At 40.5% G+C, this 26,424-nt stretch overlaps 2 protein-coding genes across 2 annotated transcripts in view; one reads left to right on the plus strand and one right to left on the minus strand.

Moving 5' to 3' along the window:
• LOC311041461 (uncharacterized protein) overlaps nucleotides 1-2,549 on the minus strand; it is a 31,838-nt gene extending 29,289 nt beyond the window's left edge. The window contains exon 1 of the mRNA XM_084051842.1: nucleotides 2,394-2,549. Within this exon, the coding sequence (XP_083907968.1) occupies nucleotides 2,394-2,448 (55 nt within the window). The 5' untranslated portion in view covers nucleotides 2,449-2,549. The remainder of the gene's footprint in view (nucleotides 1-2,393) is intronic.
• A 14,436-nt stretch (nucleotides 2,550-16,985) lies between these two features.
• taf12 (TAF12 RNA polymerase II, TATA box binding protein (TBP)-associated factor) lies at nucleotides 16,986-25,936 on the plus strand. Its single transcript, XM_084052651.1, has 6 exons — nucleotides 16,986-17,113; nucleotides 18,252-18,465; nucleotides 21,445-21,522; nucleotides 23,239-23,353; nucleotides 23,463-23,551; nucleotides 24,880-25,936. The coding sequence occupies exons 2-6, from the start codon at nucleotides 18,385-18,387 to the stop codon at nucleotides 24,913-24,915; spliced, it is 399 nt and encodes a 132-aa protein (XP_083908777.1). The 5' UTR covers nucleotides 16,986-17,113; nucleotides 18,252-18,384; the 3' UTR covers nucleotides 24,916-25,936.
• The last annotated feature ends 488 nt before the right edge of the window (nucleotides 25,937-26,424 follow it).

The raw sequence follows: 26,424 nt of genomic DNA on the forward strand, positions 1-26,424 counted from the left end.
AATTCTGTGCCCAATTGAACAAACTGAAATCAGAATTTGGCCGTAGATTTGTTGAGGTACAAGGCATGAGTTAAGTAGCTGCTTTTGTATCAAACCCTTTCCTCAGTATTGACATTGAACAGCTGTCAGTTAAAATGCAGGATGTGTTTGCATTAACTACAGGTGTTGAAATGGAGATTTTTGAACTACTAACTGACTACCAACTGGAGGGCAGAGCTAGAAACCTGGACCTTTGGTCACTTGTGGAGTATCCCCTGATTGTGTCTTGTGCACTTAAGCTGCATGCCTACTTGAAAATAATAAAATCCAAGTTTAGAACTTGTATGACTGACTCACATCTTAATGACTGCCTCAGACTGGCATTCACTAAGTATCAACCAGATTTCAAATGGCTTGCAGATAATGTGCAGTCACAGAAGTCTCATTAAAGGTGGGCTGATCCTGAGAGTATTGTATCCGTCACCATATCTGTGCAAATATATGGTCATGGATGCATTTTTGTCATTTGAACAGAATATGTGTAAATGTGAAAATTCCGAGAAATTGAGAACTGAGAAACTAAGTATTGTGCATTGAAGAGAAGACATCTGTAAAAGCAATTTATTTCATGTCCTTTGCGATTTGTTTTATTTAAAAATAACTCAACAAATACGTTTATTTGTATTTTTGTCCTAATATTTATATTTCTAATATTTTTCTTAATATTTAGGCATTGATTATATAACCATCATCTTTATTCTTATTAAAACTACTAGTGTTTATGTGGATGTATGCAAATGCATTGAGCCTGTCAGAAATTGCAATCGTGACAAGCGTTTTTTTTAAACATATTTTAGTGGTAGATCATGGCTTACAATTGGAAACAAAATGTGCTCTTGGGCTTGAAAAGGTTGGTTACCACTGCTCTAAAGCAATGAGTACTATCAGAATATAGAGCTATTTAACAATTATTTTAACCAAAGTAAATCACTTACCCTACCTTTAACCACTTACAAGCTTAAAATGAGCCTAAGTGAACTGGTATTTCTTCTATTTGTCCTATGCTGAAGTACAAGAGTAAGCTTAGGTGGTTAATAATAAAACCAAACAAAGAATGAGTCACTCAACAATCTAATATAAAGGTCAAAGAAATTCAGATACGGGTAGAAATGTTTTATGTTCATCAAACAGCAGTGGTTAATAATGTTTGGGTTTTTTTCTAATCAAGTCCATTGCCCAGTCTGATCACCTGGTAGAACAGGTGGTTGCCCACCCCTGGTATACAGTACATGATTAAATAGAGTTAGTCTTAAAGCTAAATTCCCCTCACAAACACACACTTCCTGCTTACAGTTCTCAGTAATAAGGGGAAATCCACCTTGATGACGAACATTTTACATGTTTCCCTAAATCATGGTTCTCAAACACCTGTTTTTCTCTACCATGGAACTAGTCAAACCTATGATCTGAATAGGTCATATACAGTCTCTCAGAGGGCTAACTTCTACCCAGTGGAATAACATTGAAATTAAACTGTTCCTCATTTTGCTGGGGACCCCCAGGAACTCCCACGTGGACCCCTGGGGATCCCTGGACCCAACTTTGAGAACCACATGACATGCCCTAGAATACAACAGACAGGCAAACAGTATGTGGCAGGTAGGATGACAGGCTGGCACAAACTGACCACCATATATGGCATATACTGTAAGTATAGGCAGAGTGTGCGCACGCCCGCCCGCACACACACACACACACACACACACACACACACACACACACACACACACACACACACACACACACACACACACACACACACACACACACACACACACACACACACACACACACACACACACACACACACGGTAACAGGGTAACAGGATACATTTGGATAATGTTTTCAGTTAAGTATACATGATAGAACATGCTTAAACATTCGAAAACCTGTATATCCAGTCATTTTGGGTCATCATAAACAAGAAGTTGAAGGATAAAATTAAGTCTGATAATGATGTACCATGCATGTTCACATCATGTATACTTTACATTACTTAGGAGCATTTTTAAAATATTGTATTTTATTTTATTTTGGACAAAATAGCCAATTTTACATCGAGGTGCCCAGATGTCCCTTGTCCCTAGTGCCCACCTATCCTGCTGTCTGCCTGTGTAGGCAGAGTACACACACACACACACACACACACACACACACACACACACACACACACACACACACACACACACACACACACACACACACACACACACACACACACACACACATTCCAAGACAGAGCGAAAATACAGAGTAAACAAAATGCACAGTAAAGTAACGGACTCTGGAATAGGACCAGCATAGACATCCAACATGATCACATGTGTGTGCTGTGTGTGTTCACCATATTTACCACAACTGGCGTGGAACAGTGCAAGAAGCGTCAAGATCCCCACGACCTCTTTCATGACTGTAATATCCAAGAACAAAGATTGTACAGTGTTGATCTTGCTTGTTTAAACTGGTATGAAGTGAAAGTATGACAGTATTTATTCACAGCCAGCGGGGGGCGGGGCTCTCTCTCTGTTTGCAGAACCCTCATGATGTGAATGTTTATGCAGGTGAACATTAGTGTTGCCATGTCCGCTTATTATAAGCGACGTCGGGGTTATTTTTCGGTGAAGTTGCTTGTAAATATTGGTAGTTGCGCACTTGTGCGGGTTGCAGTTTTTTGGGCTTGTTAACAAAGTATAGTTGCTTATTTGGGCTTGTTTCACAGTTTTTTTTATTTTTATTTTTATTTTAACAGTGGTTCTCAAATATTTTCATGTCATGGACCGCCAAAATTATTATTATTATGAATTTGTTCCTAACCCCCATCTGAAAATGTTTTGTGCCAGGGTGCCCTATATCAGATGTGCGTTGTTAGAATGTTTCAAAAATCTTCCAAATATTCCCCATTTTATTTCAAGATTTTTTGAAAATAGTAGATCTACCAGCTCACAATGCGTCACGATATCGGCTATTTTCAATGTATAGGCCTACAGTAATATAGGTTTAAGTGCTCATAATGGCCTAGTGCACTTGCTTCTTTTGGACTTGTTTGTTTTCCTAGACCTGGTTGCTTATTTCTCTCGCAGAATCTGGCAAGAGTGGTGAACATGGTGCGTTGCGCACTTACTTTTGTCTCACATTGTCGCTGAGGTCAATGACCTGATGCTGAACACATTAAAAGTGAAACTCAAAGCAGTCATATGGCGTCTTGTTTGTGTTGCGCTTTCAACGCGTGATATGAGCGACATGATGCAGAAACGATGCTCATTGTATGCAGCACTTAATTTGCATCATCATAAGCCTTTATTCTTATCTTATTCAACAGAAAATTGGCAAATATTTTTGCCCTGTCTCAATTTTCTACAGAGTCAGACACTCACCTCCTGTTTGCTTGTCATACGATACGATACATTTATCTGATTTAAGGAACTGAATCAACATGAAAACTGACTGTCAGTCAGGCTCCATAGTTGCTCAAGAGCAGGGGTAGCCTAGGGGTCCGTGTACGTTCTGGCAGTTGGATTTTCTTTTGAAAACCACAAACAGAAAACCGCCCGTTGCGCTCGTTTTTCATTTTTCATTTTTCATTTAGGGTCGTGTCGGTTCTTTCGCTCCCGTTCGCTCCCGTGTTTCATTTTTCATTCTTCATTTTAACACAAGTTACGTTCGTTTCGCTCCCGTCTTTCATTTTTCATTCTTCAATAAAAAATAAAAAATGAAACGTAAGAAAACAGGGTTTTGCTTTTTCATTCTTTCATTTCTCGATCTTAATTTCAAAGATACTGTAAAGACTAGACCAGAAGCGGAAGTAGATTTAGGACTTAAAAATAAAAGTGTGTGTTTGTGTGTGTATATATATATATATATATATATATATATATATATATATATATATATATATATATATATATATATATATATAATTAAATATAATTTTATTATACCGTAGGCTACATGGTTATAACATTACTATGGCTACATCAATGTTAGACAGATGGACATATAGATAGATAGATAGATAGATAGATAATATAAATATATTATAGGCTACTGTCGGCTACACGGGTATAACATAAACATAATTATGATCGGCTATATTATTATATTAGGCTATTAACATTATGCAAGCTGTATATTTACCATGGTTACGTCAAAATTTGAAAAAACAACACCGAAATATGTGACGACTGGGATTTGAGCATGGAACCTCTGTGCTGAGAGTCCAACCTTTAGACCACTACTCCATCTCTCCGCCATGCCAAAATCTCTTCGTGGTTTTCCCTTGCTCTTTTGTATTTTGGCCTTGAAAATTTCAAAGTACAACACTGATGTATGTGATGACTGGGATTTGAACATGGAACCTCTGTACTGAGAGAACCTTTAGACTTTACCCATTGTGCTACCAGCTCCCTTGCTGTGAAAGGTCTTCATTCCTCTTTGTCGAACAACAGTACTTTAAAAAAAGAAAAGAAAAAAGAACTTTACAGCATATTACTTTGTCTATGGTTTGCTGTGCTGTTACCTGTCTAGATGTTTCAATGTTAATGAACCCCAATGGAAACAAGCCTTTGGCTTTTCTGTCATTATTTATTTGGCCTTTATTTAGGCATGGCACAGTGGCCCACTGGATAAAGAGCCTGCCTGAGAAACAGAAGGTTGTGAGTTTGATTCTTAACCCTGATATTGTGTGAAAATAAATACATAGATTCTTTTTAAGTTTTAAATATACATCTTTTTCATGGGGGGCCCTGACACTACATCTTTTCACATTGAGGTCCACTGCCAAATAGAAGTCAATTCGGGGGGTCCTTGACAACAAAATGTTTTAGAACGTTTAGAGCGTTTCTAAGAAGGGGGAGTATTGCATGCCAATAGCTACTTCAATTGAAACAAGCCTTTGGCTTTTCTGTTGATGCACATTTCTCATCATTTCATTTTTCAGTTTGCAAAAAGCACACTGCACACATACTATAGACCCCTTAACAGACGACGTCATACTGGCTGCGTGCAGCCAGTATGCGCGCAACGAAACCCATTATATCAGGTCTCGTTAGGACGCGTCTCACTAGCCAACACACACAAGAGGGGGTTGGGGTGTGCTGAAACCAGTGCACCCCGAAACAGGTTGGGAATTGATTGCGTGAAACAATCACCTGTGCGTCCAGGCTCAATGTTAGTAAACAAATAATTGGTCTATATGTAGGCTAATAGCAAACACAAATAGGTCTAAATGAAATGAAATAATTGTACATGATAAATAAATAAAAATATACAATAAAGAAAGCATGCACACCCAGATCCAAGTGATCAAATGCACAGCAACATCCTATGCCTATGCTTGAACCACAATGAAATTAAAACATGCAGTCAGCATGTGGTGAATATTCTGGTGTTGCTCAGTATGCAACCATCTTTCACATGAACAGCTTTGCATAAAAAGTGCATTCAGGTATTATGAATCAGGTGTAGGCCTACAGGGTCACATTTTGGAAGCCTTCACTACCGTGCTTATAGTCTGTTCTGGTTTCAGAAATTACTAAAGACAGGTAGTAGTTCACAAACATTTACATGTCAAGGACCCCCCCAAAGTCATTTGTATTTGGCCACAGATCCCATCTGAAAACATGTGCCAGGGACCCACATACAAGATTTGTTAATAATATTGTTTGTAATACAACACACATCTTGTAGCCTTACAGGGTCCCTGTCATAGGAGAGTCCTTGATATGGAAGAGGTTTGAAAACAACTGACTGAGTTGGTTTTAGTAGTTGTAGTTTAGTTGTAGGCTATAGTTTAGGCTATAAACCAAATTCTTAAACAATAATGTTAAATAGTCAGGCTAAAAAGATGTAATTTTCATATCATTCAAACAGTTTGTATTTACCTGCAGCAGGGGGGGACAGGTTCCATTCTGAAGTGATCCACCCTGGCATCTCTCACCTGCCTTCTATTTATATCTAATAAGCACTGCTCACATCCAGTCAATCAACATAATGATGATTGACTAATGGTGTGTGTGTGTGTGTGTGTGTGTGTGTGTGTGTGTGTGTGTGTGTGTGTGTGTGTGTGTGTGTGTGTGTGTGTGTGTGTGTGTGTGTGTGTGTGTGTGTGTGTTTGTGTGGTGTGTGTGTGCGTTTATGTTCTTCATGTTATTAGTGGAAGTGTAACTGCTGTCATCGTTTATAAGTTATATAATAATTTGTTTTATTTCTCTAAAGTCCAAGTTCATAATTAAGAAGTTATTCAAGTCACATTTATGTACATCATTTCATTGTTTGAGTCAAGTTATTGTAATGCTTTTATTTTGAAATTAAAACATGCAGTCAGCATGTGGTGAATATTCTGGTGTTGCTCAGTATGCAACCATCTTTCACATGAACAGCTTTGCATAAAAAGTGCATTCAGGTATTATGAATCAATGAATTGAGTGCTAACATGTAATGTAAACATACACAACAGGACAAAGGTGAAACAGTAAGCACAGCGCTGCAGGGAATCGAACCCTGTTCCCAGTAGAAACCAGGCGTACCGACTACCAGCGCTTGTTTGCCATGTTGACACCATATTGCATACTTGCATTAAAATGAATAACTATATTTATGAATCATTACAATTGTCTAATGGACTGTTGTTAGCTTTAAGCCCAAGCTGCAGGTTACAGACAGCCCAGTACACAATTATACAATCCCAGGTCGATCTAAAGGGCATGGTGATGGAAGGTGCAGTGCATTTCTTGCAGGTGATGGGAGAGGATTGGTGAACTGATTAGAAAAAAATAAAATGCATGCAGTAATGCATATTCATTTCAACCTGTACCTCCCCCCTCCTATGACACATTTTAACACTGCTGCCCCCCATAACAATGTAACCAATCAAGTGCTAATAAACTAGGGAAATGTAACGCAAACCATGAGCAGGGCGCCACAGGGAATCGAACCCTGTCCTAGTAAAACCAGGAGAACCAGACCAGCGCCTTATTTTGGGTTTTTTGCGTTTGTTTTTTTTATGACGCGAATGACGCATTTTATGACGCGAATGGCGCAACGCAAGTGACCTCCCTAACTCTAACCAGCAGCACCCTAACCAGCAGCAGTAAAGAATTAAAAAAAGTTCCTACCTTCCAGCCATCTTCACTGCACACGCTGCAGCAACAGCATCATAGTTCCTACCTTTCTGCCATCTTCACTGGACACGCTGCAGCAACAGCCATAGATATAGAAACCTAGATCGTCACAGCGGATCATCCGTTTCCATCTGCGTCTTCTTCTGTCACTCCAGCCACCTGCATGTCCTCAAGATGTCTTCTTCTGGTCAACTTCAGATTCTGGAAAGAAAGACAAAACAGTTCAGTTGTGTAGGCCATTGTTTTCTTTTTGTTTTGCGTTGGCGGATTTCTTTTGCGAATGGCACATTTTATGACGCAACACAAGTGACCTCCCTAACCCTAACCAAGAGCAGCAAAGAATTAGAAAAAGTTCCTACCTTCCAGCCATCTTCACTGCACACGCTGCAGCAACAGCATCATAGTTCCTACCTTTCTGCCATCTTCACTGCACACACACACTGCAGCAACAGCATCATCGTTCCTACCTTTCTGCCATCTTCACTGCACACGCTGCAGCAACAGCCATAGATATAGAAACCTAGATCGTCACAGCGGATCATCCGTTTCCATCTGCGTCTTCCTCTGTCACTCCAGCCACCTGCATGTCCTCAAGATGTCTTCTTCTGGTCAACTTCCGATTCTGGAAAGAAAGACAAAACAGTTCAGTTGTGTAGGCCATTGTATTCTTTTTGTTCTTTTGCGAATGGCACATTTTATGACGCGAATGGCGCAACACAAGTGACCTCCCTAACCCTAACCAGCAGCAGCAAAGAATTTTAAAAAGTTCCTACCTTCCAGCCATCTTCACTGCACACGCTGCAGCATCAGCATCATAGTTCCTACCTTTCTGCCATCTTCACTGCACACGCTGCAGCATCATAGTTCCTACCTTTCTGCCATCTTCACTGCACACGCTGCAGCAACAGCGTCATAGTTCCTACCTTCCAGCCATCTTCACTGCACACGCTGCAGCAACAGCCATAGATATAGAAACCTAGATCGTCACAGCGGATTATCCGTTTCCATCTGCATCTTCCTCGTCACTCCAGCCACCTGCATGTCCTCAAGATGTCTTCTTCTGGTCAACTTCAGATTCTGGAAAGAAGACAAAACAGTTCAGTTGTGTAGGCCATTGGTTCTCAGTGTGGGGGTCCCGGGACCCCCACGGGGTGTTAATATAGCATCATATATTCTGTACCTCCCCCCTCCTATGACACATTTTAACACTGCTGCCCCCCATAACAATGTAACCAATCAAGTGCTAATAAACTAGGGAAATGTAACGCAAACCATGAGCAGGGCGCCACAGGGAATCGAACCCTGTCCTAGTAAAACCAGGAGAACCAGACCAGCGCCTTATTTTGGTTTTTTTGCGTTTGTTTTTTTTATGACGCGAATGACGCATTTTATGACGCGAATGGCGCAACGCAAGTGACCTCCCTAACTCTAACCAGCAGCACCCTAACCAGCAGCAGTAAAGAATTAAAAAAAGTTCCTACCTTCCAGCCATCTTCACTGCACACGCTGCAGCAACAGCATCATAGTTCCTACCTTTCTGCCATCTTCACTGGACACGCTGCAGCAACAGCCATAGATATAGAAACCTAGATCGTCACAGCGGATCATCCGTTTCCATCTGCGTCTTCTTCTGTCACTCCAGCCACCTGCATGTCCTCAAGATGTCTTCTTCTGGTCAACTTCAGATTCTGGAAAGAAAGACAAAACAGTTCAGTTGTGTAGGCCATTGTTTTCTTTTTGTTTTGCGTTGGCGGATTTCTTTTGCGAATGGCACATTTTATGACGCAACACAAGTGACCTCCCTAACCCTAACCAAGAGCAGCAAAGAATTTGAAAAAGTTCCTACCTTCCAGCCATCTTCACTGCACACGCTGCAGCAACAGCATCATAGTTCCTACCTTTCTGCCATCTTCACTGCACACACACACTGCAGCAACAGCATCATCGTTCCTACCTTTCTGCCATCTTCACTGCACACGCTGCAGCAACAGCCATAGATATAGAAACCTAGATCGTCACAGCGGATCATCCGTTTCCATCTGCGTCTTCCTCTGTCACTCCAGCCACCTGCATGTCCTCAAGATGTCTTCTTCTGGTCAACTTCCGATTCTGGAAAGAAAGACAAAACAGTTCAGTTGTGTAGGCCATTGTATTCTTTTTGTTCTTTTGCGAATGGCACATTTTATGACGCGAATGGCGCAACACAAGTGACCTCCCTAACCCTAACCAGCAGCAGCAAAGAATTTTAAAAAGTTCCTACCTTCCAGCCATCTTCACTGCACACGCTGCAGCATCAGCATCATAGTTCCTACCTTTCTGCCATCTTCACTGCACACGCTGCAGCATCATAGTTCCTACCTTTCTGCCATCTTCACTGCACACGCTGCAGCAACAGCGTCATAGTTCCTACCTTCCAGCCATCTTCACTGCACACGCTGCAGCAACAGCCATAGATATAGAAACCTAGATCGTCACAGCGGATTATCCGTTTCCATCTGCATCTTCCTCGTCACTCCAGCCACCTGCATGTCCTCAAGATGTCTTCTTCTGGTCAACTTCAGATTCTGGAAAGAAGACAAAACAGTTCAGTTGTGTAGGCCATTGTTTTCTTTTTGTTTTGCGTTGGCGGATTTCTTTTGCGAATGGCACATTTTATGACGCAACACAAGTGACCTCCCTAACCCTAACCAAGAGCAGCAAAGAATTTGAAAAAGTTCCTACCTTCCAGCCATCTTCACTGCACACGCTGCAGCAACAGCATCATAGTTCCTACCTTTCTGCCATCTTCACTGCACACACACACTGCAGCAACACCATCATCGTTCCTACCTTTCTGCCATCTTCACTGCACACGCTGCAGCAACAGCCATAGATATAGAAACCTAGATCGTCACAGCGGATCATTCGTTTCCATCTGCGTCTTCCTCTGTCACTCCAGCCACCTGCATGTCCTCAAGATGTCTTCTTCTGGTCAACTTTCGATTCTGGAAAGAAAGACAAAACAGTTCAGTTGTGTAGGCCATTGTTTTCTTTTTGTTCTTTTGCGAATGGCACATTTTATGACGCGAATGGCGCAACACAAGTGACCTCCCTAACCCTAACCAGCAGCAGCAAAGAATTTTAAAAAGTTCCTACCTTCCAGCCATCTCCACTGCACACGCTGCAGCATCAGCATCATTGTTCCTACCTTTCTGCCATCTTCACTGCACACGCTGCAGCAACAGCATCATAGTTCCTACCTTTCTGCCATCTTCACTGCACACGCTGCAGCAACAGCATCATAGTTCCTACCTTTCTGCCATCTTCACTGCACACGCTGCAGCAACAGCCATAGATATAGAAACCTAGATCGTCACAGCGGATTATCCGTTTCCATCTGCATCTTCCTCGTCACTCCAGCCACCTGCATGTCCTCAAGATGTCTTCTTCTGGTCAACTTCAGATTCTGGAAAGAAGACAAAACAGTTCAGTTGTGTAGGCCATTGGTTCTCAGTGTGGGGGTCCCGGGACCCCCACGGGGTGTTAATATAGCATCACAATAATTTTAACCCTTTATATTTTGGCAGTTCAAAAATAGCAGATATACAAGCTCAGGCCAGCACCGAATACCACGCTATGAGCTTGTAGATCTGCCATTTTTTAACAAAATCGGTGTGAGAGATAGATACACAGAATATATATATATATATATATATATTCTGTGTATATATATATATATATATATATATATATATATATATATATATATATATATATATATATATATATATATATATATATATATATATATATATATATATATATATATATATATATATATATATATATATATATATATAAAATAGTCAGGCTAAAAAGATGTATCTTTTTTTTCCCCTCTTTTTTAAGCAAACATAACAACTCAAATCTTTGCTTCTGGGGGTCCCTGGAACCAAATATTTGAGATGGGGCCAAATACATTTAATTTTGGGGGTCCTTGACATGAAAGTTTGAGAACCACAGGTGTAGGCCTACAGGGTCACATTTTGGAAGCCTTCACTACCGTGCTTATAGTCTGTTCTGGTTTCAGAAATTACTAAAGACAGGTAGTAGTTCACAAACATTTACATGTCAAGGACCCCCCCAAAGTCATTTGTATTTGGCCACAGATCCCATCTGAAAACATGTGCCAGGGACCCACATACAAGATTTGTTAATAATATTGTTTGTAATACAACACACATCTTGTAGCCTTACAGGGTCCCTGTCATAGGAGAGTCCTTGATATGGAAGAGGTTTGAAAACAACTGACTGAGTTGGTTTTAGTAGTTGTAGTTTAGTTGTAGGCTATAGTTTAGGCTATAAACCAAATTCTTAAACAATAATGTTAAATAGTCAGGCTAAAAAGATGTAATTTTCATATCATTCAAACAGTTTGTATTTACCTGCAGCAGGGGGGGACAGATTCCATTCTGAAGTGATCCACCCTGGCATCTCTCACCTGCCTTCTATTTATATCTAATAAGCACTGCTCACATCCAGTCAATCAACATAATGATGATTGACTAATGGTGTGTGTGTGTGTGTGTGTGTGTGTGTGTGTGTGTGTGTGTGTGTGTGTGTGTGTGTGTGTGTGTGTGTGTGTGTGTGTGTGTGTGTGTGTGTGTGTGTGTGTGTGTGTGTGTGTGTGTGTGTGTTTGTGTGGTGTGTGTGTGCGTTTATGTTCTTCATGTTATTAGTGGAAGTGTAACTGCTGTCATCGTTTATAAGTTATATAATAATTTGTTTTATTTCTCTAAAGTCCAAGTTCATAATTAAGAAGTTATTCAAGTCACATTTATGTACATCATTTCATTGTTTGAGTCAAGTTATTGTAATGCTTTTATTTTGAAGTATCAAAGTCGTTCTGTGTCTCGTTTTGGTCTGCTCTCACGTGAAATAGGATTACACAGGACTTTTGCATTATGTCATTAAGCAGTCAGCAAGCAGCAGCAGCAAGGGCAGAAGCTCCATGTCATGCTGGGCACAAGAGTCTGTCTAAACTTAAGGTTAAAAGAAAGGTTACTGTCTAAAGTCATAAGAAAGGGTTACAAGGACCTGAAGACCGAAGATTACTCCCTTTTTTGTGTAGCATGCAGCCAATGAGTTTGTTTGCTTTCACCGCCAACACTGCTGGCTTACTGGTTGATCTGCTTTGAGATATTGGCAAACAATAAAAAAAAATATATACTGTATATTGAAAGACCAGAAAAAGCACAAATAAATAAGTAAAGCAAACACTTGTAGCGGCTCCAGGCAGATTTTTAATATTGTTTTGGGCCCAAAATGTCTCTTTTGATAATAAAGTTTGCCTACCCCTGCTCAAGAGCGTGGGGCATTGTGTTCACTCACTTACAGCCTGGCTGGATCGATGTATGCTATGCTATGCTCGTTTCAAAGTTAGCATGCTTCAGATTCAGGTTGCAGAATATTTTCAAATGTAGAACTAAATTAAGTAATCAGTCCATTTGGAATTAGACTATGAGCAGTGGTGGAAAGTAACTGAGTATATGTACTCAAGTTAAGTACTGTATTTCCAATTTTCAGTACTTTTACTTCTAGTCCACTATAGCCTATCTCAGAGGCAAATATTGTACTTTTACTCCACTACAGTTATTTGAAAACTTTAGTTATTATCAACTTAGATTGTAGCATTAACCACTTCAGCCCTATATACATTTCGCATCGTGACACATTGTGAGCTTGTAGATCGGCTATTTTCAAAAGATTCTTAGACATTTCATACATTTGAAAACTGAAATGGGACATTCTGCATAATGAGTACTTTCTACTTTTGGTACTTTAAGTACATTTTGATACCAATACTTTTGTACTTTTGCTCAAGTAAATTTTGCATTCCGACTTTTACTTGTAACAGAGTCTGCATTGCAGTATTGAGTACTTAAAAAAATATGAGTACTTTTTCCACCGCTGACTAAGTCTCACAAAACATGAGGGATGGTGTTTGTGTAGTAAGTGAAATGTGCAGCGAGAATTCTATTTCACACTTGGGCTCTATTTGTCATGAACATTGACATCTTTATGCATCAATAAAGATGAATGCACAAATTAAAAGTTGCGTTGTTTATACAGATGGGGCCGCCTTTGGTTTCACCAGCATAAATAATACCATACGGCTTATTGTTATAATCTTGCTTGACCTTGGCTGCACTGTGCACAGCCTCAATAGACTGGAATGCTCTGCCGTGCACAGAAGATAAGAGAGAACTAACAAAGGCTTCTGTTAGGAAAGGCAACTTATTAGCAAAAACGAGGCTTCGAATTTTCCATTACACATGAGAACTTTAACTGGAAAAATACTAGAAATGATCACATGACCAGAGCAATGTGTGTGTGTGTGTGTGTGTGTGTGTGTGTGTGTATGTGCGTGTGCGTGTGCGTGTGCGTGTGCGTGCGCGTGCGTGTGTGTGCGTGTGTGTGTGTGTTTTAAAGGTCGGTAGGAATTATCATGGCAGCTTCTTAATACACCAAACATTTGTAGTTTTCACCAACCTGTTTTTCTTTTTTTTCCTTTTTTTTATAATAGTTTTTTTATTTTATTTTAGAGACAGTACAGATTAACAGATGGAGAAAAAAAAGACAAAACATTACAATAATAATATATACAATAAAAAAAGGACACGAAAAACAAAACACATTGCTAGGTTTTACGGACACACAACCTGTTTTTCATACAACACACACATGACAGTCAGGGTTGGCTTTGGCATTGAAAAATGGTTCCTACAAAATTTCAACAGAAGTGTGTGGGGGTGCTCACCACTGGCCTGGCATTGGCCAGACTGATAACGTGGATTCACTCTCACGTTTCCTCCCCACCGTATCAGTCCAGACTGATACGAGGGGAGGAACGTGAGAGTGAATCCGCGTTATCAGTCTGGCCAATGCTAGGCGAGGCTATAGCTCACCACGGCCCCTCTCCTCTCCTCTCCTGTGCGGGGGGAGGGGGATCATAGTAGGCCTGCTTCTGGTGGACCCTCGCCCTGGTACTGCATGTATCATGTAATCACTGGGTAGGAGCTTTCTGGGCGTTACATGTGAACGGACAGTTCCACGTCCTGTCCGCAATTTCGCCAGTAGAACCGGCCGGGCCTGAAATTGCCACTTTGGGGTACTTGGAGACCCCAAAGTGGGCCCGTCCTCACCGAGCCATGGACCAGCTGGAGTACTTAAAGAGGTGTTTGACTTTGCTTCCCGCCTCCTAGGGTGCCTGCCAGCTGTGGTGCAGCAGGCTGTTGATGATAGAGAAGCTCAATGTGAGTAATATAAGCCTTTACTGTCCTTATCCAGAGCTGACACGGTGGATCACAGGGGGCGTTGACATTACCATCCAATTCCAGACCCGGTTGAGGATAACACCGCCATCCTTGGCTCTGGGGGGGTCAAGATGTTTTGGAGGCTGGAGCTATACTTACTGTTCACATTGTTAGCAGCAGTGTTGTCAATCTGAGAGCCGCTACCATTGGTCCCCATCGAGTTCTGTTCTTCCCAGTGCTGAGCAGTGGTGGAAAAAGTACTCACATGTTTTACTTAAGCAAAAGTAGCAATACCACATTATAAAAAAATACTCTGTTACAAGTAAAAGGCCTGTGTTCAAAATGTTACTTGAGTTTTGGCATCAAAATGTACTTAAGTACCAAAACAAGTAAAAGTACTAAAATGTTTGAAAATAGCAGATCTACAAGCTCACAACGCGTCTCATCGCGACCCGTTGTGAGCTTGTAGATCGGCTATTTTCAAATAGCCCAGGTATAAAATAGGGCTAAAGTGGTTAATGTATGTTTTATAATGTAATCATTTATATCAGCAAAGTAACAAGTAACTAAATAATTGTAATGGAGTAAAAGTACAATATTTGCCTCTGAGATGTAGAGTAAAAGTAAAAGTATAGACAATTGGAAATACTCCAATACAGTAAAAGTTCCTCAAAATTGTACTTAAGTACAGTACTTGAGTAAATGTGCTTAGTCACTTTACACCACCGGTGCAGAGTGGTCGTCGACTCGTCGGTGAAGTCGACCCTGGCTGTACTATGGCGTCTGGACCCCCCGTTGACCAGCATGGCACTCTGGATGGATGGCTGCCTGGGCTGGTGTTATTGTCCCTATAGCTCACCGGCTGGCATAGCGCTCTGGGAGGCTGGCTGGGCCTCTAGCAGTGCACTCAGATGGGAGAACAGGCTGTTCCCTAGGCTGAATGATGGCATGGTTAGCCCCCCCGCTGTGGTGACGCTGAAAAGGCTATGGTTTCAGACTGAGCCCAGATAGAGATGGGTGTACATCCGTAATGGCTCCCCACTGAAGTGTCTTGGATGTCAGCCAGCCAGCCATCACCAGCAACTCACCACAGCCACCCCCACCAAACTACACACATACAGTATGAAAACAAATGGACAAATGAAGTAATGGATATTAAACAACATTAATCACAATAACCATGCAAAACATTCCCTAACTGAATAACAAGCACAGTTAATACCACAACAATATAACTTTGGGTTAGGGCGAGGCATATTGGGCACACACATACACGCACGCACGCACGCACGCACGCACGCACGCGCACACACACACACACACACACACACACACACACACACACACACACACACACACACACACACACACACACAGAGGTGGTCAGAGTTTACACACACCTTATCACATCTATTACTACCGAGCACATTGCAATTGAGACATTCTCTGGTGATGCCAGGCTGTGGGTTTAAAATCAATGCTATATTATAATCACAGTTTTGTAAGGCTGCAAAGCACTGGCCATGTTTTGGGGCTTTTTCTTCCTAAAGAGCTGGCTTTGCCAGCCTTCGCTTGGCATTCAACCAGGCCCCTGCTCACCACCATGGAGCTGTTTATTCAGATGGTCTGTTTACTCAGACACTTCCTGTGTGTGGTAACTGAGACAAATCCAAATCTCATAATACTTCTCATGTCTGACACAGTGACACATGAGAGGCAGGGGCTTTCGTTCTGTACAAAGCGACTGCCATGAATAACCATCCGTTGTAATTCTAAACATGTCCAGTGGAGGGCAGAAGAGAAGAGGGACGTTTTCAGCGGTGTTACTGCGAAATTGGTACCCTATCGAATACTGTTACTCACAGAGAAGTTGCTGGTTTACACAATGTAGATTCTCTGTTTTGCAACAGTCGAGAACGAACTCGCCTTACAAAAACGTCAACCATCAATTAAATTATTTATTTGCAAGTGACATAGGCATCAGTGGTGTAAATTAACTAAGTACATTTACCCAAGTAGGCTACTGTACTTTTTTTTTTTTTTTTTACTGGAGTATTTCCAATTTTCTTTTTACTTTTACTTTTACTTCTACTCCACTACACACCTGAGGGGCAAATATTGTACTTTCTCCTCTACAATTATTTGAAAACTTGAGTTAGAAGTTACTTTGTAGATTTTGATTATTATTACAAAACATACATTCCTGTATATATTTCAGCCATTTAAAAATAGCCGATCCACAAGCTCACAATGCGTCGCGACTTGTACTTGTAACAGAGCATTTCTACATTGCAGTATTGATTAAAAAAAAATGGAATACTTTTTCCACCACTGATAGGCATTACAGTGGTTCTCAAAGTGGGGTCCTGGGACTCTCAGGGTTCTTAGGGGGGTTTAAATTGACCTTTACTAGTCTGTAACTCTGACAGTATACAAATAAATCTTACAGTTTGAGAACCACTAGTTTGTCGAATCCGCACACGGACCGAGGTCACAGATTTCGGTGTAACACCGGAAACAGGGCTCTATCGTAACGGAAGCTCTAGTGTGAAACATTCAGTCTGCAGAGGCATTCAGGAGGAGTGTTTTCTGAAGAGAACTCTGAACATTGTCGTCGCCGCGACGCTAAAACATGGACAGATAGTTTGACATTTCTGTCGGTGAGTTAGTTAATAAACACCTACGCTGCTAACACAGAGGCTAACGGCTTGTTAATGTGAGGTTTAGTACCTGATGCTAAAGTAACGGTGTGAGCAGCTAACGTGCTAACGTTGGCTAACTGCTATTGTTTTTAGCACTAGCATCAAGTGCATTACATCTGGTCTCTGATTCTTTTAATGTAAACGTTCGTTGTTGGCATGTTATTTGTATTGTTGTTATTATTATCAACAGTTTTATATCCAAACGGACATTTCATGTATAGGAAATGTATAATGTTAACACTGCTGTCAGTTCTTCAACATGGTCAACGACAATGTAAACGTTACTAGCCTCAGAGCCTAGATACTTCTGGTTAAAGTAAAACATACGGTATATTATTTTACAAAACTAGGATCCCCTCTTTCAGGTATTAATTGCATTTGGAATCTATATTAGTTTATTACATTGATAAGATATCAAGAATGCAAGTTTTCTTTTTCTTCTGTTCTTTACTTCTTGCTGTTCTTGTGACTATGTCTGTAGCCCTGGTGCGTGACTGTCATATTTTATGACAGTCATGGATGATCTTCGAAATAGTGTTTGCACTTTCTCCCTTTTTGGTCCGTAAATCTACAAAAACAGTGCTTACCCCATGGCCATGGATGTTACAATTGTGTACGGGCCCTCAGAAGTACCCGTGTTTTCCGTATTGTTCAATAAAAAGCATTTTAATCCGATCGGTGGCAATCTTCTCCATATGCTTTCAACCACGCGACCCTATCGGTTGGGAGGTGTATTGCACTCTGATACATTATAACGCTATGAGAAAATGGCCACCGATTGGATTAAAATGCTTTTTATTGAACAATATGGAAGATATGGGTACTTATGAGGGCCCGTACATAGTTTTAACATCCGTGGCCATGGGTTAAGCACTTAATATTTGAAATATGAACGTTTAATTAGATGTAGGACTAAAAAGGGAGAAAGTGCAAATGCGATTTTGAAGATCATCCATGACGGTCATGACAGATGACCGTCTTGGATCTATGGCTGAGTCTGTTTGATGCGTTTTAAGAACTGGTATGTCTGATTGTTGTGTGTATATAGAATAACACTTTCTCCTAACCTCACATCTACACTCTCTTGTGTTGCTAGATTTACAGACCCTGTTCTCTTAAAGCGGAACGTAACCCAATTAGTGAACCAGGTCTGTTGACTTGGGACTCGGAAGCTACAGCAAAAGGTCGCAAAACCACGGACCCCCTCCATTCCACCCGTGGCCAACGGGATGGCTAACAGCACCGCAAACCCAGGGAAGGCCCTGGGCACCCCTGGCCCTGCCGGTAGAATCAGCCCAGAGGGATCTCAAGTCAGTTGATTCTGTTTATTTTTTAACACACTAGCTAGGTCTGTGACCCATATTTAATAGGGGAACACCTGATTCTGTTCAATATTGTTTATGAAACAATATGCAATAAAATTGGTTGAAATTTGACATAATTCATAGCTAAGACTAAATATTGTATTTTATGACATAATAGCGAATAGTCATGATAGCGAATTAAAGGAGCACTAAACGATTTTCCCCAAAGCTTCTTCCATGTGTTATAAAACAGATGATTCTTGGCCTTCCCTTACCAGATGATTGGATGAATGTGTCCATTGTATTTACACTGTTAAAACAGAGTAGTTAAAAATAGAGTCCGACCGATATATCGGTCACCGATATATCGGTACCCGATATGGCCTTATTTGGTTATATCGGATCATATCGTATCGGTGAAATTTCTCACCGATATGAAAAAAAAAGACCGATATGAAAAAAAAAGGTTTGCTAAAAAAGCAAGTTACTGGTGTAATGATATATTCTGTCCAGCAGAGCGCGCTGGGCTTGTAGATCTGCTACTTTCAGTAGGCCTACCCAGTGCCATCTAATAGAAGGCTCTGGGCCTACCATACTCTACTACTCGTCGACCAAAGCAGCTTCAACCAGCGGATACTTTTACCAGATGCGACGGTAAATTAGTTCAATCTGATGACTGGTTCAGCCCAAAACATGCCAGTATAAATAATTGTGGATTGTCCTATAATAATAATAATAATAATAATAATAATAATAATAATGATGATAGGCTGAGGTGAGGCTATACTCACTTCTATTTTAGCGTCGACATTTTGGCTTAGTTTGTTACGCCTCAAACAAAAACAACACCACCACAGCTGTAGTGTTAATTAATTAATTGTCTCCATAGCGGGTTTGCGTATTAAGTAAAAGTATCAATACTGTAATACAGAAATACTCTGTTACAAGTAAAAATCTGTAAAGTAAAAGAACAAAAGTTTTGGTATCAAAATGTACTTAAAGCAGAGTCCTGCACGGGTCCAATGTTGAGAACCCACGCTGCCCGTCAATAATCAGATCTGCAGAGTAGACCCACCCGTCACCCTGGCCGTGATTCTTTCAAAATACGAACCAGAACCTCCCCGCGTCCGCCCGTCAAATAATGGACCTGTTGTCCGCCGGTTTACCCATGATTACATGCAGAGTAAAATGTAAATAGCCTACAGACAGTCACTCAATTTAAAAGTGTGTTGAAAAGGATAGATAGCATAGGAGCCTTCAACAATAGACCTACATTCAGTGTACAAGTGAAGACGGAGGAGCGAGCTTTAGCCACACGCGCGAACGCGCACATACGCAGTAAGCATGTGTCATTGTTTACGTCTCAGATGGTTTTAATTTGAAGGTTTAACTGGATGTTCAATGTGTTTTGTGAGTTAAGATAACTGACCAGTGTGCTCCATGCCGTTGTGCTGTGTAACTTGTTGTAGACAAGTGACGTTGTTTTCGCGGAGACAGGGCTCTCTGATTTTCACAATAAAACGTTACCTACCCGCGTTTATTTCAGAACCGCCCGTCAGTATATTTTACACCCGTTTTCACCTGTCAAACGATTGCAGGACTCTGACTTAAAGTACAAAGTAGAAAGTACTACTCATTATGCAGAATGTCCTGTTCAACAAGATTTCAAATGTGTAAAAATCATTGGAAATTAGCAGATCTACAAGCTTGTAAATCTGCTATTTTCAAATGGCAGAAATGTATATAGGGCTGAAGTGGTTAATGTGTGTTTTGTTTATAATATTCTAGATCTTAATCTACAAAGTAACTAGTAACTAAAGTTTTCAAATAATTGTAGTGGAGTAAAAGTATAATATTTGCCTCTGAGATGTAGTGGAGTAGAAGTAAAAGTATTGGAAATACTTTCCAATACTTTACTATTACTATTACTAATACTAATAATAATTATAATAATAATAAATAATAATAGTAAAAAAAAATACCTCAAAATGTTACTTAACATTTTCCAAGTACAGTACTTAAGTAAATGGAAAAAAAACAAAACAGAAAAGGCCTATTTTCATTCCAGCTAATAAAATTCACAATATCGGTTGCATATCGGTTATCGGTGACCGATATAATCCAAACCTCTCTAAAATCGGTTATCGGTATCGGTCACAAAAATCCCTATCGGTCGGACTCTAGTTAAAAAATACACATACTATTAATACAATACAACACAACACAACACAACGCAGGTAAACAAGCTGTTGCTGGTAATCCGGCCCCTGAAAGAGGAAATGGGGGCGTAGCTGAGGAAACTGGTCAATACTGGCAGTTCTCGGTATGAGTGCAGCTGAGCCTTTTCTATGGAAAGTTAGTCCTCCTGGTCACACGGCCTTCATGGCAGATCAACCCACGATATGTAGAATAAAATAGCTCATTCTAAGCCAATGAGCCACATTGAAACTTCATCTTGCAAATATACATTATTTAAGACATATATAGTGTAAGACGATGTATATTCATTTTTTTTCTCCAAAATATTATGTTATTGGTCCAAAAGATTTGAGCTAAAAAGCCATATTTTACACTTTTGGCTCTTCAAAAATATCAGATATACAAGCTCATAGCACTGCACAGAGTGCCGCGCTATGAGCTTGTAGATCTATTTTTGAAAAATCGTGAAAATGTGTGCAAACCTTTTAAATATATATATTTTTAAAGCGAACATATTTAACTCAAATCTTTGCTTCATGGGGGTCCCTGGAACAAAATATTTTCAGATGGGGGTCTGCGGCCAAATACATATATTTTTGGGGGTCCTTGACATGAAAAAGATTGAGCACCACTGATATAGAAACATACGTTTTTTCAGAATACTGTTGGGATTCAGGAGACATGTAGAATCGGCTTCAGGTCTTAATGGGTTAAGTTGGATAGTCAGTTTAGTCGTTCCAGCCTAGTGTGAATGCTGTTGTTCATTGTTGTGACTTTCCCTGGCAGGTGCTCAGTAAGAAGAAGCTACAGGACTTGGTGAGAGAGATTGACCCAAACGAGCAGCTGGATGAGGATGTGGAGGAGGTGGGTCCGCAGTTGGTATTCTCTCACATCTAAGCCATGTGCTATGAAGTAAACAAACAAAAAGTATTGAGGAAATTTGAGCATGGTGGGAAATAAACAAGTATTAAGCTCTTGCTGACAAGTTTTCTTCTCTACCGGCTACTTTAGCTGGTAACCATCAATGATGTCCTATTCTGTTTTAAAAACCTAGCTGGATGTGGAAGTAGTTTAAGTCGTTGGTTCTCAAAGTGGGGTCCGGGGACCCCCAGGGGTCCTTGAGGGAGTTCCAGGGGGTCCCCAGCTAAATGGTAGTTAGGAACCAAATGGGCCCTTATGGGTCTGTAACTCTGAGAGTGTACAAATGGAACCAAATGGACCCTAACGGGTCCATTTGGTTCCATTTGTACACTCTCAGAGTTAAATTAACATTGATTTTTACAAAATAAATTGGGGTCCCAGAGATAGAAATGCCATTAAATGGGGTTCCGTAGCCTAATGCATGTCAAACTGGGGGTCCAAGAAATTAAAATGGTTGAAAATCACTGCTAGAGCCGTAACAAATCGTCTCTTATGGGGGTCCTTGGCATATCTTTTCAAATGGGGGTCCGCGGGCTAATAAATGTCAACTTGGGGGTCCTTGACATGAAAAAGTTTGAGAACCACTGGTTTAAGTGGCTTCTAATTTAGGGGCATCTACCATCTGTCTCATTGTGTTTGCTGACCAAGGAGTGGCTTCCCTTACCAGAACATGGTCTATACAGAAATCTTAGAAGAACTGGAAAGGACTCGCACATAGAAATAAAGAGATCAGAAATTAAAAACTTAATTTGAAGGTCCAGAGCTAGTACATAAAAGAGGCAAACATTTCTGTCCTCAAAAGGGATTATCGTCAGTGCATGGATGACACATGTGGGCATTTACCTTTCATACGTGGGTCTAATCAGCGTCATTATAAAGGGAGGAAAGACATGCACATCCATTCCACACTCAAAGTTGAGCAGGTGCTAAGCGAAATAATATAGCATGAAAACTGAAAGAGAACTCTCACACACTGTGGGCTCCAGTTGTAGAATGATGTTATTGCACCCGAGTGCTGCTGTGACATTTCAGGCTCTCGCCCTTCCTCAGACAGTGTCTGAAATGTCACAGCAGCGCTCGGGTGCAATAACAACAATTTATTCTACAACTGGAGCCCACAGTGTGTGAGCGGTCTTTTAGTTTTCATCTAATCAGGATGCACTCGATTTGGTTGGAGCAAACCAGAGCACAGCTGTGGTAGCTGAACTTTTGTTAACCCACTGAATCCGGGAACGCATGTCTGTCATTTTTAGATTTCTTTGGCTGTTCAAAAATAGCAGATATACAAGCTCATAGCGCGGCACCAAGTGCCGCACTATGAGCTTGTAGATCTGCTATTTTTGCGCAATTTGTGCAAATCTTTGAGTATATATATATATTTTTAAAGCGAACATTTGTAAAGTATTTTGTTCCAGGAATGCCCAGAAGCAAAGATTTGAGTTACAAGTGTTACTGTAAAAATATATACTCGATTTTTCAAACAATAGCAGATATACAAGATCATAGCGCGGCACTCGGTGCCACGCTATGAGCTTGTATATCTGCAATTTTTTAGTAGCCAAAGAAATCTAAAAACAACAGAGATGTGTTCCTGGTTTGAATGGTTTAACCACTATACAGATATCCTGACATTCTTCTCAACTCTCATCTCTGGTTCAGATGCTGCTGCAGATTGCAGACGACTTCATAGAGAGCGTAGTGACAGCTGCGTGTCAGCTGGCACGCCACCGCAAGTCTAACACCTTGGAGGTGAAAGACGTGCAATTGCATCTGGGTAAGTTGTTTTTTTTTGTCTCGGGTTGTCAAAAAGGTATACGGTGTGTGTGTGTGTGGAACGCTGCTGTGCTGAGCTGACTGTGTGTGTGTAAATGTGTTTATTTCAGAGCGCCAGTGGAACATGTGGATTCCTGGCTACGGCTCAGATGAGATACGGCCCTTTAAGAAGGCTTGCACCACAGAGGCTCACAAACAGGTCTGTTTCTTTTTCTGTTTCTGCACGTTCTTTGAAAATGTCCTGGGTGATGTTTCTGAGGGAGTATAGGAGAGGAGTTTCAGCCAAACCGGACCAATGGAGCCATCACTCAGGAAATCTTCTTTACCACTTAATCATTATGTATAATTATTACATAATAATTGTCTAATCGCAATTAATAATCGTTTTATCGCATTTGCATAATCGTTTACATGTTGTCGCTACCAGCTATTTCTGCTATTTTTACATGTATAAAAATGATTGAATATGTCAATAATTTCCTTGTATATTTCAGTTGTCATATCCCTTGCAATTTGTGATTGCGAAGCCTAAAAGGCTTCATGTGTTCAATGCCAAACACTCAATTAAAATCGTTAATCGCAATTATTTGAGTGACAATTAATCTTCAACTTAAATTTTTAATCGTGACAGCCCTACCTATATACTTAATCGTAAAGCTGAATTGCGTAAATATGTCTGTTTTCGCCATTTTTAAACATTTGTGTGCCTATAATGACATGTCTAAAACAGTGAAGCCAGGTTGTTACTGGTTAGAACTCCTTCATTTTCATGTCATGCCTGGGATTCGAACCCGGGTCCCCTGTGCAAGTGCCAAAATGTCTGCCACTGAGCTAACACAGTAACCAACCATGCTTTGCCTACGGAAGAAATGTAATTCAGGCAGGCGGTACCATTTGGCAACCATAGTAGTGGGCCTACCTGACCACAGGATCGACATTTCTCAATAGAAAAGCAGGGCAAACCAAATAAAACCACGGCAGATGTTATTTTGTATACCGTAGTGTACCATACAGAATTATGGGTCAAAATAGAGTTGTATATGGATTGCAGCATTAAGGCTCTTTAACCCATTGAGACCTGAAGCCGATTCTACATGTCTCCTCCCTACAACAGTATTCTGAAAAACTTATGTTTCTATATCAGTGGTGCTCAATCTTTTTCATGTCAAGGACCCCCAAAATGATATGTATTTGGCCGCGGACCCCCATCAAAATATTTTGTTCCAGAAACCCCCCAGAAGCAAAGATTTGAGTTAAAAATGTTCGCTTTAAAAATATATATATTTCAAAGATTTGCACACTTTCACAATTTTTCAAAAATAGCAGATCTACAAGCTCATAGCGCGGCACTCGGTGCCGCGCTATGAGCTTGTATATCTGCTATTTTTGAATAGCCCAAAGTGTAAAATAATGCTTTTTTAGCTCAAATCTAAAAATGACACAGTTCCAGGTCTTAATGGGTTAATGCTGTATTGTTGTGCACACCTGTAGTAGCCCTAACCCTTTGCAATGCGTTCTCATTTGCAGAGGATGGCACTGATCCGAAAGACAACCAAAAAGTAACAAGACTGCAGAAACACCATACAGTTGTACCACCAGACCCAATTTGTGCTTTTCTCACTCTTTTACAACTGGGATTTTTGGGGGACTCGTATGGTGGAAGATGAACAAGGAGGGGTCGGTCTAGGGCCATAAGACGGGAAGGTGGTGTATGTGGGATAGGGAGGGGGGAGGGGGTATATATTTCTTATGATGGAAAGTATTTTTCGACCATGTGTTGTCTTGCCCACTTCCTTTCGTGTGTTTTGTCAGCGATATCACACAGTAACGTGGTGCTTGTGAGTTTTCCCTCTTTTTGTGTTGCTGTTCATCTCACACTGACAAAACTCTCTGTTCATTAAGTATGTTGTTTTTTGGGGAGGGATTGTGACTACTGTTGGACCCACACTATGCCTTTTTGATAGTATAACATATAACGATGCCAATGGTTTTGGATTTTTCTGTCCCCTTAAAAAAATTGTCTTTGAAATTATCTTGCCAATAGCTGACAATCTGAGTTTTGTGTAAGCCAAGTCTAAGCAAGGCCATGGCTGTTCTCTCTCCACTCACAAGCTATTAGATACTTTAATAGTTTAGTTTTGTAAAGGGGTGATAATACAAATGTTTCTCTTTGTAAATACTGCCCGCAGTACACTTATTAGTTTTGATCTTTTTTTGTCAGACGTGTTGGCTGTCGTGTATTTAGTGTTTCTGTCACCCATCTTTTTTTCAGCTAGCCTCAGAAATGCACATTTTTGCATTTATCCATGGGTCTTCTTCTATAGGGGAACTGATAGCATAAGTGTAAAGGAAAATAAATGATCCCCAGATAGTGATGTTTCATAAGGTTTCACTGGTGGGGGAGAAATCCTGAGTTGATATTATTAAACTAGACTTAAGTTTGTAAGTTTTGTCTTCTTTTGCCAGACTGAAGTGGACTGGGGTTTGGGAAGGGTGTCCTGATATATGGCATTTTTGATTTTGTAAAACAGCATTTTAGTTTAACCTGTTATTTTTATGCCATAAATAAAAAATAAGATTCATACATCACAGTGCATTTCATAGTTTTGTGTTTCAGTGTGCAATGTATATTAACTCCTCAAAAAAGTTCTGAAACTTAACTTCGGTCGATAATTTCTCCCCTTCAATCATAGCAATTGGTATTGTATTTTATATCGTTATCGTTGATTAGTCACATTTACAATTGTGGAATTGGTCTCATCTCCCCCATTTGTTCCAGGGACCCCCAGAAGCAAAGATTTGAGTTAAAAATGTTCGGTTTAAAAGAATATATATTTAAAGATTTGCACACATTTTCACGATAAAAACAAAAAGCTCATAGCGCGGCACTCGGTGCCGCGCTATGAGCTTGTATATCTGCTATTTTTGAATAGCCAAAGTGTAAAATTATGCTTTTTAGCTCAAATCAAAAACATGTTTTTGAAGGGTGAGGAACCAGACTTCTTTGGGTGTTGCTTCCTCAGTCGGCCACTTCGCGACCTGTCTTTGACTTCACCAGTCTCACGGAACGTG

Source organism: Gymnoscopelus microlampas, assembly GCF_963454915.1.
Source record: "Gymnoscopelus microlampas genome assembly, chromosome: 3".
Taxonomy (NCBI): Eukaryota; Metazoa; Chordata; class Actinopteri; order Myctophiformes; family Myctophidae; genus Gymnoscopelus; species Gymnoscopelus microlampas.